The 15,308-nt window shown below is 48.3% G+C and overlaps 1 protein-coding gene across 2 annotated transcripts; it reads right to left on the bottom strand.

Moving 5' to 3' along the window:
• Window positions 1–1,752: 1,752 nt before the first annotated feature.
• Window positions 1,753–13,436, bottom strand: PRADC1 (protease associated domain containing 1). Of its 2 annotated transcripts, none has more exons than XM_083756972.1 (5): window positions 13,291–13,436; window positions 9,948–10,048; window positions 8,456–8,565; window positions 7,204–7,371; window positions 1,753–4,129 (listed from the first exon to the last, which is right to left on the bottom strand). In XM_083756972.1, the coding sequence occupies exons 1-5, from the start codon at window positions 13,349–13,351 to the stop codon at window positions 4,009–4,011; spliced, it is 561 nt and encodes a 186-aa protein (XP_083613098.1). In that variant the 5' UTR covers window positions 13,352–13,436; the 3' UTR covers window positions 1,753–4,008. The 2 variants fall into 2 exon arrangements, with proteins under 2 accessions (XP_083613098.1, XP_083613097.1); XM_083756971.1 differs by lacking the exon at window positions 13,291–13,436 and adding an exon at window positions 12,483–12,780 and having other exon boundaries at window positions 2,700–4,129.
• Window positions 13,437–15,308: the final 1,872 nt, after the last annotated feature.

Below are 15,308 nucleotides of genomic sequence, written 5' to 3'. Positions count from 1 at the left end.
AAATTCCGGAAGCGCCCACTTACGGATTCTGCCAGCGATTGAGGTAGCCATGCACCCATGGCTCCGCGGACGGGGAGAGTTTAGAAACTGATTGCAGGAGTTAAGAACTCAGCCATTTACGCACAAGCAGCCCTTTAACCTATCACACCTATGCTCCACAAATAACCCAGAGATGCCTTTTAAATAAAAGGACACATTCTATTCATGTAAAAACATGCTGATTCCCGGACCGTCCGCAGGCCTGATTGAGAAGGTGATCGGGCCGCATCCAACTCCTGGGCCTTAGTTTGCCTACCCCCTGCTCTTGCCTTTTGTTCTGGGCTAAAACTAAGGAAATGTGTTTCCACAGGGGCAAATGTGACGTTCTGCACTTAGCTGGGAAGAACCAGTTGCACAGTTATAAGATGGGGCGTACCTGGTTTGCCAGTGGTAAAATATGAAAAGGATCTAGGGGTTTTAGTGGACCACAAACATGAGTCAACCGGGTGATGCGGCAGCAGAAAAAGCTAATGCTATTCCAGGCTGCATCAACAGAAGTCTAGTGTCCAGATCAAGGGAAGGAATAGTACCACTCCATTCTGCCTTGGTCAGACCACACCTGGAATACTGTGTTCAGTTATTATTATTAATAATAATTTATTATTTCTACCCCGCCCATCCGGCTGGGTTTCCCCAGCCACTCTGGGCGGCTTCGAACAAAAGATGAAAAATACATTAAAACATCAGTCATTAAAAACTTCCCTAAACAGGGCTGCACGATTTAAGTTCTGGGCACCACAATTTAGAAAGGATCTTGACAAGCTGGAAAATGTGCAGAGGAAGGTGACCAAGATGATCAGGGGTCTGGGAGCCAAGCCATATGAGGAATGGTTGAAGGAGCTGGGTATGTTCAGTCTGGAAAATAATCGTAGAGTTTTAGAGTTGGGAGGGGCCCAAGGGTCATCTAGTCCAACCCCCGGCAATGCGGGAATAGTTCTTTGCTGTTTTAACAGAGCAATAAGAAGCTAGTTTTGCAAGGGGTTTTTGTGTGTGTGTTGTAGGTGGGGCAGAGTTTATCCCCTGGGATAGCTCAGTGAGTACAGCCTGAGACACTTTATCTCAGAGTCGCGGGTTTGAACCCCATGTTGGACAAACGATTCCTGCACTGCAAGGGGGTTGGACTAGATGACCCTCGTGGAACCTTTTAATTCTCTTATTCTGTGAGTCTACCTGGGGTAAACTGAGACCCATGAAGCAGGTTTGTGGGAGCGATGGATCGTATTATTTGTGGGGCGCTGTGATTTCATAACCTGACCATTAGGTCCAGTCGTTTCCGACTCTGGGGTTGTGGCGCTCATCTCGCTTTACTGGCTGAGGGAGCCGGCGTACAGCTTCCGGGTCATGTGGCCAGCAGGACTAAGCCGCTTCTGGCGAACCAGAGCAGCGCACGGAAACGCCGTTTACCTTCCCACCGGAGTGGTACCTATTTATCTACTTGCACTTTGACGTGCTTTCGAACTGCTAGGTGGGCAGGAGCAGGAACCGAGTAACGGGAGCTCACCCCATTGTGGGGATTTGAACCGCCAACCTTCTGATCGGCAAGCCCAAGGCTCTGTGGTTTAACCTACAGCGCCACCCACGATAGGACGTGACAGTTCTGGTGTGTCCCGGTTTTCGTTTCTTTTCAAAACCAAGTTTCTAGTCCTCATTGAGGGAGAAAAGGAGGCAAGCTCCGGCACATCTGGTTACAAGCCATAGCTTGGCGCGTTCCAGTCTCCTTTGTCAGGGCCTTTATGAAAAGTTTCATGACTCCCAACAGGACCTATAGCTGCTAGATCCAGCGCATGAACAAATTATTATCGCCGTGTCCTCTCCAATAGCCCTTAACTCAGGGTGATCAGCTGGCAACTGGTCTCTCCTCAGGTCCTTCACTCACTTCTTCATGCAGTGGAGCCAATATCATTTCCCAAATCTTTCTTGCTATTATTCTCTCGGATTTGGGAACATGGTGCCCTCAAACATCACCGTGAGGGCACCGGGGCAGCGGGGTTGGACTAGATGACCCAATGGGGTCCCTTCCAACTAAGATTCTTTGACTACCACCCCTTGCCAGTTGCGGAGACCCCCCTCCTCCTCTTCCCATTTATTTACTTTAAATTTGAGGGTTTTCTTTCTGCAACGAGAAGTGGCGAGTGCAAAATCCAGCCACCCTCTATTTCAGGGGTCAGCAAACTTTTTCAGCAGGGGGCCGATCCACTGTCCCTCAGACCATGTGGGGGGGGGGCGGACTATTTTTTTTTGGGGGGGGGGTGGAATGAATGAACTCCTATGCCCCACAAATAACCCAGAGATGCATTTTAAATAAAAGGACGCATTCTACTCGTTTAAAAACATGCTGATTCCCGGACCGTCCACGGGCCGGATTTAGAAGGCGATTGGGCCGCATCCAGCCCCCGGCCCTTAGGTTGCCTACCCATCCTCTATTTCTTCCAAATGCTTGTGAGCACCAGGTAGAGAGTGCACTCTGCCTACTTTTGCGGAGATGGAGGTTGTGGCTTTCCGTTTGCTTGGGGCGGGGGGGATTTTAGAGGCGAGTCCTGCTTTCCTTTGTCTTAGATTTATTTCAGGAGGGTCTGAGCGCCTCTTTTTTTTTTCTTCTGTGAAAGGACTACAGTCGTACCTTGGTTGCTGAACACCTTGGAACTCATACTCCTAAATGATCGAAAACCAGAAACGAGGGTTCCAGTTTCTGAACGGTTTTTGGAAGCCAAACTTCTGGCGTGGCTTCCGATTGGCTGCACGATGCTCCTGCAGCCAATCGGAAGCCATGCTTTGGTTTTTGAACAGTTTTGGGAGTCGAACAGACTCCTGAAACACATTCTATGGTACAGTGGACACTCGGGTTGCGAACGTGATCCGTGCAGAATGCACATTCACAACCCGCGTCTGCGCACACACGGGTTGCAATTCAGCACTTCTGCGCATGCGCAAAGCGCGATTTGGCACTTCTGTGCATGCGTGACTGCTGAAACCCAGAAGTAACCCGTTTTGGTACTTCCGGGTTTCGGCAGTCCGCAACCTGAAAAAACGCAACCTGAAGCGGACGCAACATGAGGTATGACTGTACTCTTAAATGTGCTAGAAATAAGGTTTGGCGAAGGCTCTGAGCCAACCAGCGCTGACCAGCAGCGGGTGCCAAACTTGTTGGCCCCTTGGGCGCAGTTTGCAAAGTAGGAAAACTGCTACGCATAAAACGCACACAAAACCCCACAGCCTATTTTATTGGGGAAGGGGGGGCCTGGTGTGGAGCAGCTGTGTGCCCGGGGGCACCACGCTGGCAGCTTCTGGCAGGCGAGGACGATTTGCGTCCCACGATTTGGGTTCCCCAGTTTAAACAGTGTTTGCCAAAGGGCACATTCGAAATTCGGAGAGGATGCCGTGGAAGGCCGTGGCATCGCCGAACAAAAACGGAACAAGAAACAGGACCGCAAAACTACTGTGGGGATGCTCCCCCATGGATGGAAAAAGGTAACCTAAATCATCCACAGCCCCAGTCCTCCAAGAGAGACGCACTCTGCCTCTCTCTTCCAAACAGAAAGCAGCACAGGTGCCCCATCCTGGCAGCCAGTGAGATGGGGGCACGCTCCTGAGCCCAGTGAGGAGGAGGAAAAACACAAGAGCAAACAGGATTTCGAAGGGATATTTTGCTGGAACAGTCCACTGGTGGTACCTGGTGCCCACGGGTCCAGGACTGACTTCTGACCGCGCCCCTGGAGAGTTGTGCCAGGCGGTGAAGCCAGTGCGATGCTTAGTACGTAGCCCATAGGGCTGAGTCGCGATGGACAGCTCCTTCGACCTACGAAAGAAAGCCAGCCATAAACGGCGGCTCCGATTCTTGAAGGAGGCGAGCTGACGGAACATCGAGGAGGTTGCTAGTTCGTAAGGCCCCAGCCTGGCTCCTTTCGGAAGGGCCAGCTGGCCAGTGTGTGGTCCGTCCTCGCCAGCATCCTTCGCCCTGCTTGTTCTCTGCTACCAAAAGGTCCACGGAGGCTGCATCAGTTCGTAGGTCGAGATGCTGGTGACGTTTACGGGGATGGAGATGACTGCCCAGGGGAGGCCGTGCTGCTCCAAGGACCGGCGGATCATGTACCTGGAAAGAGGGTGGCAAAACCATAGTGACTTTGGCTGGTGGACACACTGCATAGTTAAACTACGGAACTCCCTGTCACAGTCAGAGGCAACGATGATTCTGAATCTCAGTTGCTGGAAACTACAGGAGGCCAGAGGGCTCTTGTGTTCGAATCCTGCTTGCGGGATAATAATAAATAATAATAATAATAATAATTTATTATTTATACCCTGCCCATCTGGCTGGGTTTCTCCAGCCACTCTGGGCGGTTTCCAATGGAATATTAAAATACAATAACCTATTAAACATTAAAAGCTTCCCTAAAGAGGGCTGCCTTCAGATGTCTTCTAAAAGTCTGGTTGTTGTTTATTTCCTTGACATCTGATGGGAGGGTGTTCCACAGAGCAGGTGCCACCACCGAGAAGGCCCTCTGCCTGGTTCCCTGTAACCTCACTTCTCGCAGGGAGGGAACCGCCAGAAGGCCCTCGGCGCTGGACCTCAGTGTCTGGGCTGAACAATGGGGGTGGAGACACTCCTTCAGGTATACAGGACCGAGGCCATTTAGGGCTTTAAAGGTCAGCACCAATACTTTGAATTGTGCTCGGAAACGTACTGGGAGCCAATGTAGGTCTTTCAAGACCGGTGTTATGTGGTCTGGGTGGCCACTCACAGTCACCAGTCTAGCTGCCGCATTCTGGATTAGTTGTAGTTTCCGGGTCACCTTCAAAGGTAGCCCCACGTAGAGCGCATTGCAGTCCAAGCGGGAGATAGCCAGAGCATGCACCACTCTGGCAAGACAGTCTGCTGGCAGGTAGGGTCTCAGCCTGCATACCAAATGGAGCTGGTAAACAGCTGCCCTGGACACAGAATTAGCTAGCGCCTCCATGGACAGCTGTGAGTCCAAAATGACTCCCAGGCTGCGCACCTGGTCCTCCAGGGGCACAGTTGTCCCATTCAGGACCAGGGAGTCCTCTACATCTGCCCGCCTCCTGTCCCCCCAAAACAGTACTTCTGTCTGTCCCAATCTGGTCCCGCTGGAGCGGCACCTATTTATCTACTTGCTCTGGTGTGCTTTCAAACTGCTAGGTTGGCAGGAGCAGGGACAGAGCAACGGGAGCTCACCCCGTCGCAGGGATTCGAACCGCCGACCTTCTGATCGGCAAGTCCTAGGCTCTGTGGTTTAACCCACAGCGCCACCCATGTCCTCCATAGCGCAGTACAGCTGATCAATTTCTATTCTGGATCAGCGATGGGTTTCCCTTTGTCCCATCTACATTTTTCCAAACCAACCAACCAGCCGGGATCCCAGCAGCCTGTCAAGGTCCGACCAATGTTTGCAGGAGTCTGGTGGAAACTCGAGGGGCCACACTAAAGTGGCCAGCCGTCTCCAAGTGGCCTGCAATTTCCCTTTTGGCCCACTCCATTCCAGGTATCCCTAGTAAGCGTCCTTATTCCAAGTCGGAACCGTGACATAAACAAACGTGTTCTATCTCCACATCACTCAAGAGTTTTGGGCTGATGTTTTCCAGAGCTTCGATCCTGTTCCGGAACCTGCCAACCACTCACTCAGTTTTCCGTTTTTAAAAAAGGAACAGGTTTTGCTGCTTCTGTGTGCCAATGCACTTTTAAAACGGGTAAATTTCTGCGTTCCTAAAATTTGGCAAGCTCTCCTCCATTCTCCCATTGTTAGATTTTGTTGTTGTTGTTGCTGCAAGGGTTGTTACTGCTGCCAGCAGATTTGCACACCAGCTCTCTGCACTCAAATTTATTTATTTCTTATAATATAGTTTATTAAACTTTCCACAAATTTCACATAAAATCCCAATGTTTCTTCTGTTTTATCGACTTCTCATCCCCTTTTCCGTGGCTTTCTTTTTAAAATCTCATTGCTGCACCCAATCATAACCATAACCCAATAGTTACTGCACTCAAATTTAATGCTATGCACTTAAGGGAAGCCACATAACTGGTCTGGCGACATCAGTCCAGCTTCCTGTTTCTTACAGTAACTGACCAGGTATCTACAGGAAGCCAGTAACAGGACCTGAGCTCAACCGTCCTCTCTCTCCACTTGTGATTTCCAGCAAACAGGTACTCAAGGGGCGATGCCCTCCAACAGAGCCAGCACTGATAAAACCCTCCATTTCTTTACCATTTCCAAGAATCTAGTTACAGGTAGGTAGCCATGTTGGTCTGCTGTAGTCGAAACAAAATTATAAAATTCCTTCCAGTAGCACCTTAGAGACCAACTAAGTTTGTTATCGGTATGAGCTTTCGTGTGCTTTCACATCTGAAGAAGTGTGCATGCACACGAAAGCTCATACTAATAACAAACTTAGTTGGTCTCTAAGGTGCTACTGGGACGCGGGTGGCGCTGTGGGTTAAACCACAGAGCCTAGGACTTGCCGATCAGAAGGTCGGCGGTTCGAATCCCCGTGACGGGGTGAGCTCCCGTTGCTCGGTCCCTGCTCCTGACAACCTAGCAGTTCGAAAGCACGTCAAAGTGCAAGTAGATAAATAGGTACCGCTCCAGCGGGAAGGTAAATGGCTTTTCCGTGCACTGCTCTGGTTCGCCAGAAGCGGCTTAGTCATGCTGGCCACATGACCCGGAAGCTGTACGCCTGCTCCCTAGGCCTTTAAAGCGAGATGAGCGCCGCAACCCCAGAGTTGGTCACGACTGCACCTAATGGTCAGGGGTCCCTTTACCTTTCTAAGGTGCTACTGGAATGAATTTTTTTTATTTTGTTTGTTTCATTTCCAAGATTGTCTTCTATTTTTCCAAGACGCAGGGCAGATCTACACTCATGGTTTTTAACGCTAAGAAAAAGTCAAAGGAAGATTCTGTTAACCATATCGCCACGTGGCGTTATGTTTTAATGTCCACGGTGCGTAATTAAAATGTGACACGAGAGCAACCAGAAACCAGGGAGACAGCGGGGAAAGAAAGCAAAAGGGACTTTTATTGCCTCGACATTTTAGAACGATCTTTCTGATATCGTTCTAATAACGTTTAAAAACTGAGTGTAGATCCAGCCGCGGAGGGGATTTTGCCTGATCTCGGAAGCCTCTGCTTACGCCAGCTCCAAGCCACCTACCCATCCCTCCCGAGAAGGAAGAGGGCAGGGATGTCCGCCGTCCGCCTGGTGCTGTCCTGGATCATCTCCACGTAGGAGCTGTCGTTGTCATAGGCATTGTCCGCGATGATCACCGCACGGCCACCGAGTTCCTGGACGATGCGAGTCTTGGACAGGAATGAGCATCCCCTGTCGGAAAGGCGGCAAGAGAGTTTCAAGTCCTGCGTCCCCGCAGACACTCGGATCCAAACTAGAAAGGTATTGTTCCCTGTATAGGGAAGTTTGGAATGTATGGCGCTTTATTATGTTTTTATAACTGTTTGAAGCCGCCCTGAGTGGCTGGGGAAACCCAGTAAGATGGGAGGAGTACTATTGCGATTGCTATCATCATCATCATCGGGTGAAAGAGGAGAGCGCAAAATATGGTCTGAAGCTCAACATCAAAAAAATGAAGATCATGGCCACTGGGCCCATCACCTCCTGGCAAATAGAAGGGGAAGAAATGGAGGCAGTGAGAGGTTTTACTTTCTTGGCCTCCATGATCACTGCAGATGGTGACAGCAGCCACGAAATTAAAAGACGCCTGCTTCTTGGGAGAAAAGCAATGACAAACCTAGACAGCAGCTTAAAAAGCAGAGACATCATCTTGCCAACAAAGGCCCATATAGTGAAAGCTCTGGTTTTCCCAGTAGTGATGTATGGAAGTGAGAGCTGGACCATAAAGAAGGCTGATCGCCGAAGATGCTTTTGAATTATGGTGCTGGAGGAGACTCTTGAGAGTCCCATGGACTCTCCCAACATCTGGGAGTCTTCTCTTCTCATGAGGTGGCCACAGTCTTGGACCCTCAGCTTCAGGATCTGTCCTTCCAGTGAGCACTCAGGGCTGATTTCCTTCAGAATGGATAAGTTGGATCTTCTTGCAGTCCATGGGACTCTCAAGAGTCTCCTCCAGCACCAGAATTCAAAAGGTGATGTCACTGCTTTTTAAGATGCTGCCTAGGTTTGCCATTGCTTTTCTCCCAAGCAGCAGGCGTCTTTTAATTTTGTGACTGGTGTCACCAGTTAGGGCCTACGGCAGGCAAACTGGGTCCTGAGTTGTTAAGGGCTTTGTGCGCAGACTTTTGGAAAGAGACAGGGAAATGCGTCAAAAAGTGTGCGGGCGAACAAGCGACTCATGGGAAGGTTAATCAAAATGCACATGAAAGCAATCCCGTTAATTAAAAATGTAGCCCTCGAAAGCAGCCCGACCCTCTTCCCACGCGAGCAAACTCACCCGCGCTCCACCAAGGCGATCTGGCCTTCGATGAAGACCCCGTTGTTCAGAGCCCCGCAAGCCTCCGGAGGGTCTGCTGGGACCAGGTAGATCTGCTGGTATCTCGTGTTCTTGGGCAGGCGAAAGAGAGGCAGAAAGAAAACAGAGCAAAATTACAACTTGCTGAATATCTCAGACAGAAGCGCCAGAGCTTCTTCATTTCTCCTTCTGGCGCCATGAGAAGCCAGTGTAGCACAGTGGTGAACTAGCATATCAATGCCAGGACGTCTGTGTTATCAGCTACTGGTGTGTTGTTTCTGTTTTTGCAAATTATCCCTCTTTTTTAAAGCCATTTTCGCCATTATTAGCTTATGACTCCTCTCACACATTATTAGCTTATGACTCAGGATAACACTTCAAGTATTGGATGAAATGAGCTATTGTTAATGGAAGCTTACGTCCTAATAAATTGGTTATCCTCTCTATTACTGTGAGGGTCAGGTGGGATTGCTATGAAATATGGAGGAATTATGAAATATGGAGCAAGGCACTGTGTCAGCAATGAAAGCATTGTGTTGACTGGGTTTGATTCATTGACAATAATTTCTGATCGAATCCCACAAGCCTCTCCACCTCTGCCATTTGTTTTCTCTACACCTGACAGGCACGTATAAGCATTCTAAAAACACAGGCCAGTTGCTTCACCGGGCATCCTCAGTACATAAAAATAGTAGGTTACTTTGATGTAGTTTGTTAATCTTTAGATAGATCTTAAGGGCCAGGAAGAGAGTTCACAAGGAGATGTGAACTGCCATCCTACCTCTCCTGTTTATTCCTGCTTATGACCTCCGGGGTTTTGCTGATTGCATTCCTCCTTTTAATCCTATTTTATTTACTCTGAACTACATATGCATGCTCAAGTGGGAAATAGTTTCATTGTAGTTCAAAGAATTTCTTCTGATCTGACTTTGTCCTACGTGGGGTTTTTAAAATGCTCAGAGGAAATCTGATTGGTTCTTACGAACACTGTGTAAAAAGTTATTTTGTGAATAAAACGACCTGGGCCGAGGGTTGGAGGGAATTATTATTGGCACCCCTCCCAGAGTCTTGCTGGTCAAGCCTCATGTGTATTTTATTAATCAGAGTCCAATCCTTCCTTGCTTTGGGAATGCTACAGTTACACTATAAACCCTCCCTCCAAAAAATGAAGACTGTTTTGTGGCGTAGTGGTTAGAGTGCTGGACCCAGACCTGGGAGAGCAGGGTTCGAATCCCCACCCAGCCATGAAGCTCACTGAGTGAGCTTGGAGTCGGTCACCATCTCTTAGCCTAGCCCTACCTCACAAGGTTGTTGTGAGGATGAAATGGGAGGAGGAGGAGGAGGAGAGACATATACACCACCTTGAGAACCCTGGAAGATAAAGGCGGTATATAAATGTGATTAATAAAAGTAAAAAAATAAAATGATGTTGGGCATCGCTGGGAGGGGACGGGAGCCTGGTTCTCATACTTACAAACACCCCTCCAAAATCCTTGGCCGGGGTGGCAGTGAAGATGTAGCGGATATCGCCAGGGCTCAATACCTGGAAGTAGAGGTATTCCTGGATACGTAAGCCTGCAGTGCCAAGAGAGAAAGAGAGTATGAACTCTTGGGGCAGATTGTGCCAAAAGAGTCTTGAAGAAAACAGAGATGAAGGCAGCACTGGGATACACTGACTATTTTCATTACAGCACAGTCGCATCTTAAGTGCATTTTTTTTAGTTTTTTTTTTTTAACCAACACCCAAATACAAACAGTGAAACCCCCTAGGCGGCTGATACATTGGGTATACATAATAAATAATAACATATTCAAATCAGCCATATGTACAATTTTATATACGTTAACACTCCTCCATCTTGGACTCCAGGGCGGGCAATTTAAAATGTCTATATAAGGGGGGGGCACACCTTTGTTTGGGGTCCTCCTTCTCCTGTGTGTGAAGGGGGCACCCTGTTGCAACAGTTCAATAAAGATCAGGCTTACGATCTGCTTTGCTTCTCAATATTCTCTGGATGGCCTCTGTTATTTTCTGTACATTTATGAACATTTATTACATATATAAGACCTTAAATTTTTTATTTCAAAGGTTCTCAGCATTCGAGAGCCAAAATGTTCAAAAACGGAACCGTTCGAGAACCGAGGTTTGACATGGAACCCTTGGAACTGAACCCCTGCACAAAATGCGATGGTACTGCATCTACCTATTTATGAATCTGCTTTTGCATTTCTGTCCCATGGTGATTTGCAAACTTACCATCAAAACATCTAGACAATAGTTGTTGTTTTTTTTAAATGCAAAAGCAAGAACTGAAGACAGGTTCAAATGAACATCTAAAGTGAAGAGACCTTTTCCTCCAGAAGAAAACTGCCTCCAGCTGTTGCTGGGCTAAGGGTGTGGCTATACAACCAACTTATATCAGTTTTATACCTGTGGTTTTGTGAGGTGCTGAGAATCTCAGTCCTCTTCCCATAGCTAAGGTCACCTCAGCAACAGGGAATGCCTTTCAAACCAGTTTAAGTCTGTCATGCAATAACACCTTTCCTCCTTTGACGTGATGATCAGGGAGGAAAGATGGACTAACTAAGCCTTTGCCAGCTTGGTGCCCTTCGGTTGTTTTGGACTACAAATCCCATCAGCTGGCTGTGGCTGATGGGATTTGTAGTCCAACACACCTGCAGGGCATTAGGCTGGCCAAGGCTGAACTAACTAAACTGGAAGGGTTTTTAAATATATATATATATATATATATATATATATAGATATAGATAGATTTTATCAGGTGGTAGGCTTATCTACTTTTCTCCAGCACAATCGCCCTATCCACAATTGCATTCCAGGGTCCAAACCCGAAAGGAAATTAGCTGAATGCCACCTCCGGCAGAAACGCCAACCTGTAGCTGCCAACCATGACAAATTTATGACAGCGGCTGGGATTTTGTGGGTCTGTGGGATTGCGAAGAGAATCTCAGAGCAGCTTTGGAAATCAAGGAAGGGTCTGGGGACAGGAAACATAGTTCCCTGGTGCTTCACGCTTTTATAGGAGAAACACTGAATAAGATGATTATTGGAGGAAAAAAGAGGGGAGTTGATATCTGAATATATAACCACCTCCATTTTCGGCCCCCTGGAATGTTCTATGCCAATCCTGGGAGACCACGTTTTTCAAGCCGGCCCATAACTGCGAGAGGAAGAGGAAGAATGGAAACAATTTGCCTGGCCGCATTCCATGCAACCGGCTGTTGCCACGCTGCAAATAGGAGGCGTGGGGGGGGGGGGGCAAGGAATTATAAATAGGCTTGAGATTGCAAAGCCCACACACCATATACTCTGGAGCAGTTGCAAGAAGCACGTGGGCCGCTCTGGAAACCGGTGTCTTGCCAATGACAACCTTCCACGCCACGTAGCTGAATAATCCCTGAGGACGTCTGCCCCACTGTTGAACAGCTCTTACTGCCAGAAACTTCTTCCTAATGTTGGAATTTCCCTCTTGCAATTTGAATCCATCGTTTGGATCCTCCCCAAACCTCACCGTCAAAATCTCGGGAACTGTAGTTTACCCCGCAGAACTACAATTCCCAGCACCCATAAGAAAATTACTGTTCTGAGGATCCTTTGGGTGCATGGAGAGAGAATGTGCTTTTAAATGGACGGGGTCACAGTTGGAGGCAGCAAGGCTTATCAATATCCGTTGCTGGAAACTGCAGGAAGGGAGAGGCTCAGCCCAGTATACCTGAAGGAGCATCTCCACCCCCACCGTTCAGCCCGGACACTGAGGTCCAGCTCCAAGGGCCTTCTGGGGGTTCCCTCCCTGGGAGAAGTGAGGTTACAGGGAACCAGGCAGAGGGCCTTCTCGGTGGTGGCGCCCGCTCTGTGGAACACCCTCCCATCAGATGTCAAAGAGATAAACAACTACAGTGGTACCTCGGGTTACATACACTTCAGGTTATATACGCTTCAGGTTACAGACGCTTCAGGTTACAGACTCCGCTAACCCAGAAATAGTACCTCGGGTTGAGAACTTTGCTTCAGGATGAGAACAGAAATTGTGCTCCGGCGGCGTGGCGGCAGCAGGAGGCCCCATTAGCTAAAGTGGTGCTTCAGGTTAAGAACAGTTTCAGGTTAAGAACGGACCGGAATGAATTAAATACTTAACCCGAGGTACCACTGTATCTGACTTTTAGAAGACATCTGAAGGCAGCCCTGTTTAGGGAAGTTTTTAATGTGTGACATTTTAATGTATTTTTAATCTTTGTTGGAAGCCGCCCAGAGTGGCTGGGGAAACCCAGCCAGATGGGCAGGGTACAAATAATAAATTATTATTATTACAGTGGTACCTCAGGTTACATATGCTTCAGGTTACAGACGCTTCAGGTTACAGACTCCGCTAACCCAGAAATAGTACCTCGGGTTAAGAACTTTGCTTCAGGATGAGAACAGAAATTGTGCTCCGGGGGCGCGGCAGCAGCAGGTGGTCCCATTAGCTGAAGTGGTGCTTCAGGTTAAGAACAGTTTCAGGTTAAGAACGGACCTCCGGAACGAATTAAGTACTTAACCCAAGGTGCCACTATTATTAAAAAGCATTGCAAGATCTTGAGAAAGGAACCTCTTTATAAAATGACCCATGCAAATTACTAAGGCTAGTCAAGGCAAACACATGAATGTGAAAAGAGGAAGGAAGACCGAAGGAAGATCAGGTCGATTTGAGCATTTGAGAGGGGTAAGGCAGGGTTTCTGCCATGCCAGCTGTCAGCCAGAAGCTTCCAGCCCAACTAAATGCACCAGCCCCAGGTTAGGAAGCCGAGGGGATACTCACTGTGAGCGAAGGGGCCGAAGCAGAGCAAGATGCACAAACATCTGGGCCAAATGGGGAGCATTGCTTGGGGGGGCCGCAACAGCTGCCTGCCAAGGGCCGCCTCTTGCAAGCGCTCTCTGGGCGCGCATCAGCTGTGCAACACTCTTCAAGCTGACATTTGCTGATAAGGGAAAAACCCGCCCTCCAGCTTCCTCTCATTGGAGGAGACCAAGCTCTTCATGATGCCATTGGTGGAGGGTTCGAATACATCAGCTGCCACCCATATTGGTGGTTTTTTTTTGGGGGGGGACATCCTACCAACAAGCTCCTAATAGGGGGGAAAAGAACATCGAGAGGTTAATTTACTTCCTTTTTGAAAAGATCGAAGGTTTGGAGTCATCCGCATAGCTGTCAACGTTGTCCTTTTTAAAAGGGAAATTCCCTTATTCTGAATAGTATTCCTCGCAAGAAAAGGGAAAAATTGACAGCTATGCATCAGAGCCTCATAAATATAAATTAAAAGAGACCCTCCAAAGAATATCAAGGGGGTGATATTGAAGATTAAAGTGTTGTTCACTTTCCAGGAAAAACAAGGATTCGTATTATATAATCCTAGCCTTGGAAATGGTCATCTAGTTCAAGCTCCTGCAATACAGGAATCACAGCTAGAGAAATCCCTGACAGAATTCAGTCTGCATGGCTTTACTCCCAAGTAGTGAGAATATATTAGAGCTGCAGATTAACCTGAGTGGTGGAGGAAACATCTTGCTTTACTATCCCTGCAACTGAAACAGCGATTCAGCAGGTGAATCAAAAGCTTCACCTCTTGAATTTCTGCACATCGCTGGGATGGGGCAGTTTTGACCTCCAAAAATGGCTCTCGCTCAAACTGCACAACCTTTTTTTTTAAGCCAATGGTTCCTAGCAAGGAAAAAAACAACTCCAATTAGAATTTTAAATTGGAAGGGTCTGAAGGGGACCCCAAAGGCCATCTAGCCCAACCCGCTGTTATGCAGCGTCGTCCTACATGGTTCAGAAGGAAGCTCTGGGTTAAATGGGACATGTAAGTCGTGTTTAGCAGGGATGGAGATAAGCTGTGGTTCCTCCAGGTGTTCCCTGGAGTACTACAAGTCCCATCATCCTTGAGCACGCTGCTGGTGGCAGGGGCTGATGGGAAATGGAGTCCTATCTGCAGGACACCTTGCCCTCCCGTTCCTGCTCATAGGATTGCACACAGGATTGCCTGCAGTCTGGCTAGGGAATGCTTCCCTCTCTCTATGGTAAGGCCCTGAGGAAGGGCTCCGGCTCACGGGAGCCGCTCTTTCCATAGAGTTCACAGGACATGAACCATAAATCTAATAATAGAGATTCACATTGATAATATAACTTATGGGACACCCTATATCACTTTCTGGGAGTGGAAGGATGACTGCCCATAGAAATCTACTGTGTTGTTGTTGTTGTTTAGTCGTGTCCGCCTCTTTGTGACCCCCTGGACCAGAGCACGCCAGGCACTCCTGTCATCCACTGCCTCCCGCAGTTTGGTCAGACTCATGCTAGTAGCTTCGAGAACACTGTCCCACCATCTCATCCTCTGTCATCCCCTTCTCCTTGCACCCTCCATCTTTCCCAACATCAGGGTCTTTTCCAGGGAGTCTTCTCTTCTCATGAGGTGGCCAAAGTATTGGAGCCTCAGCTTCAGGATCTGTCCTTCCAGGGAGCACTCAGGGCTGATTTCCTTCAGAATGGAGAGGTTGGATCTTCTTGCAGTCCATGGGACTCTCAAGAGTCTCCTCCAGCACTGCCTTGCCATGGCGAAGGGGCTTGAATAACTCAGAGAAGCTATGAGCTATGCTGTGCAGGGCCACCCAAGATGGACAGGTCATAGTGGAGAGTTTTGACCAAATGTGATCCACCTGGAGTAGGAACCGGCAAGCCACTCCAGTATCCCTGCCAAGAAAACTCTATGGACAAAGTCAACAGGCATTAAGCAAACTAGAACATTTACCGGTAATTACAGGAATTACGGGAAGGGGGCT

This window comes from Podarcis gaigeae (assembly GCF_964106915.1).
Source record: "Podarcis gaigeae genome assembly, chromosome: 9".
Taxonomy (NCBI): Eukaryota; Metazoa; Chordata; class Lepidosauria; order Squamata; family Lacertidae; genus Podarcis; species Podarcis gaigeae.
This window is presented reverse-complemented; position numbering and strand designations above follow the sequence as displayed.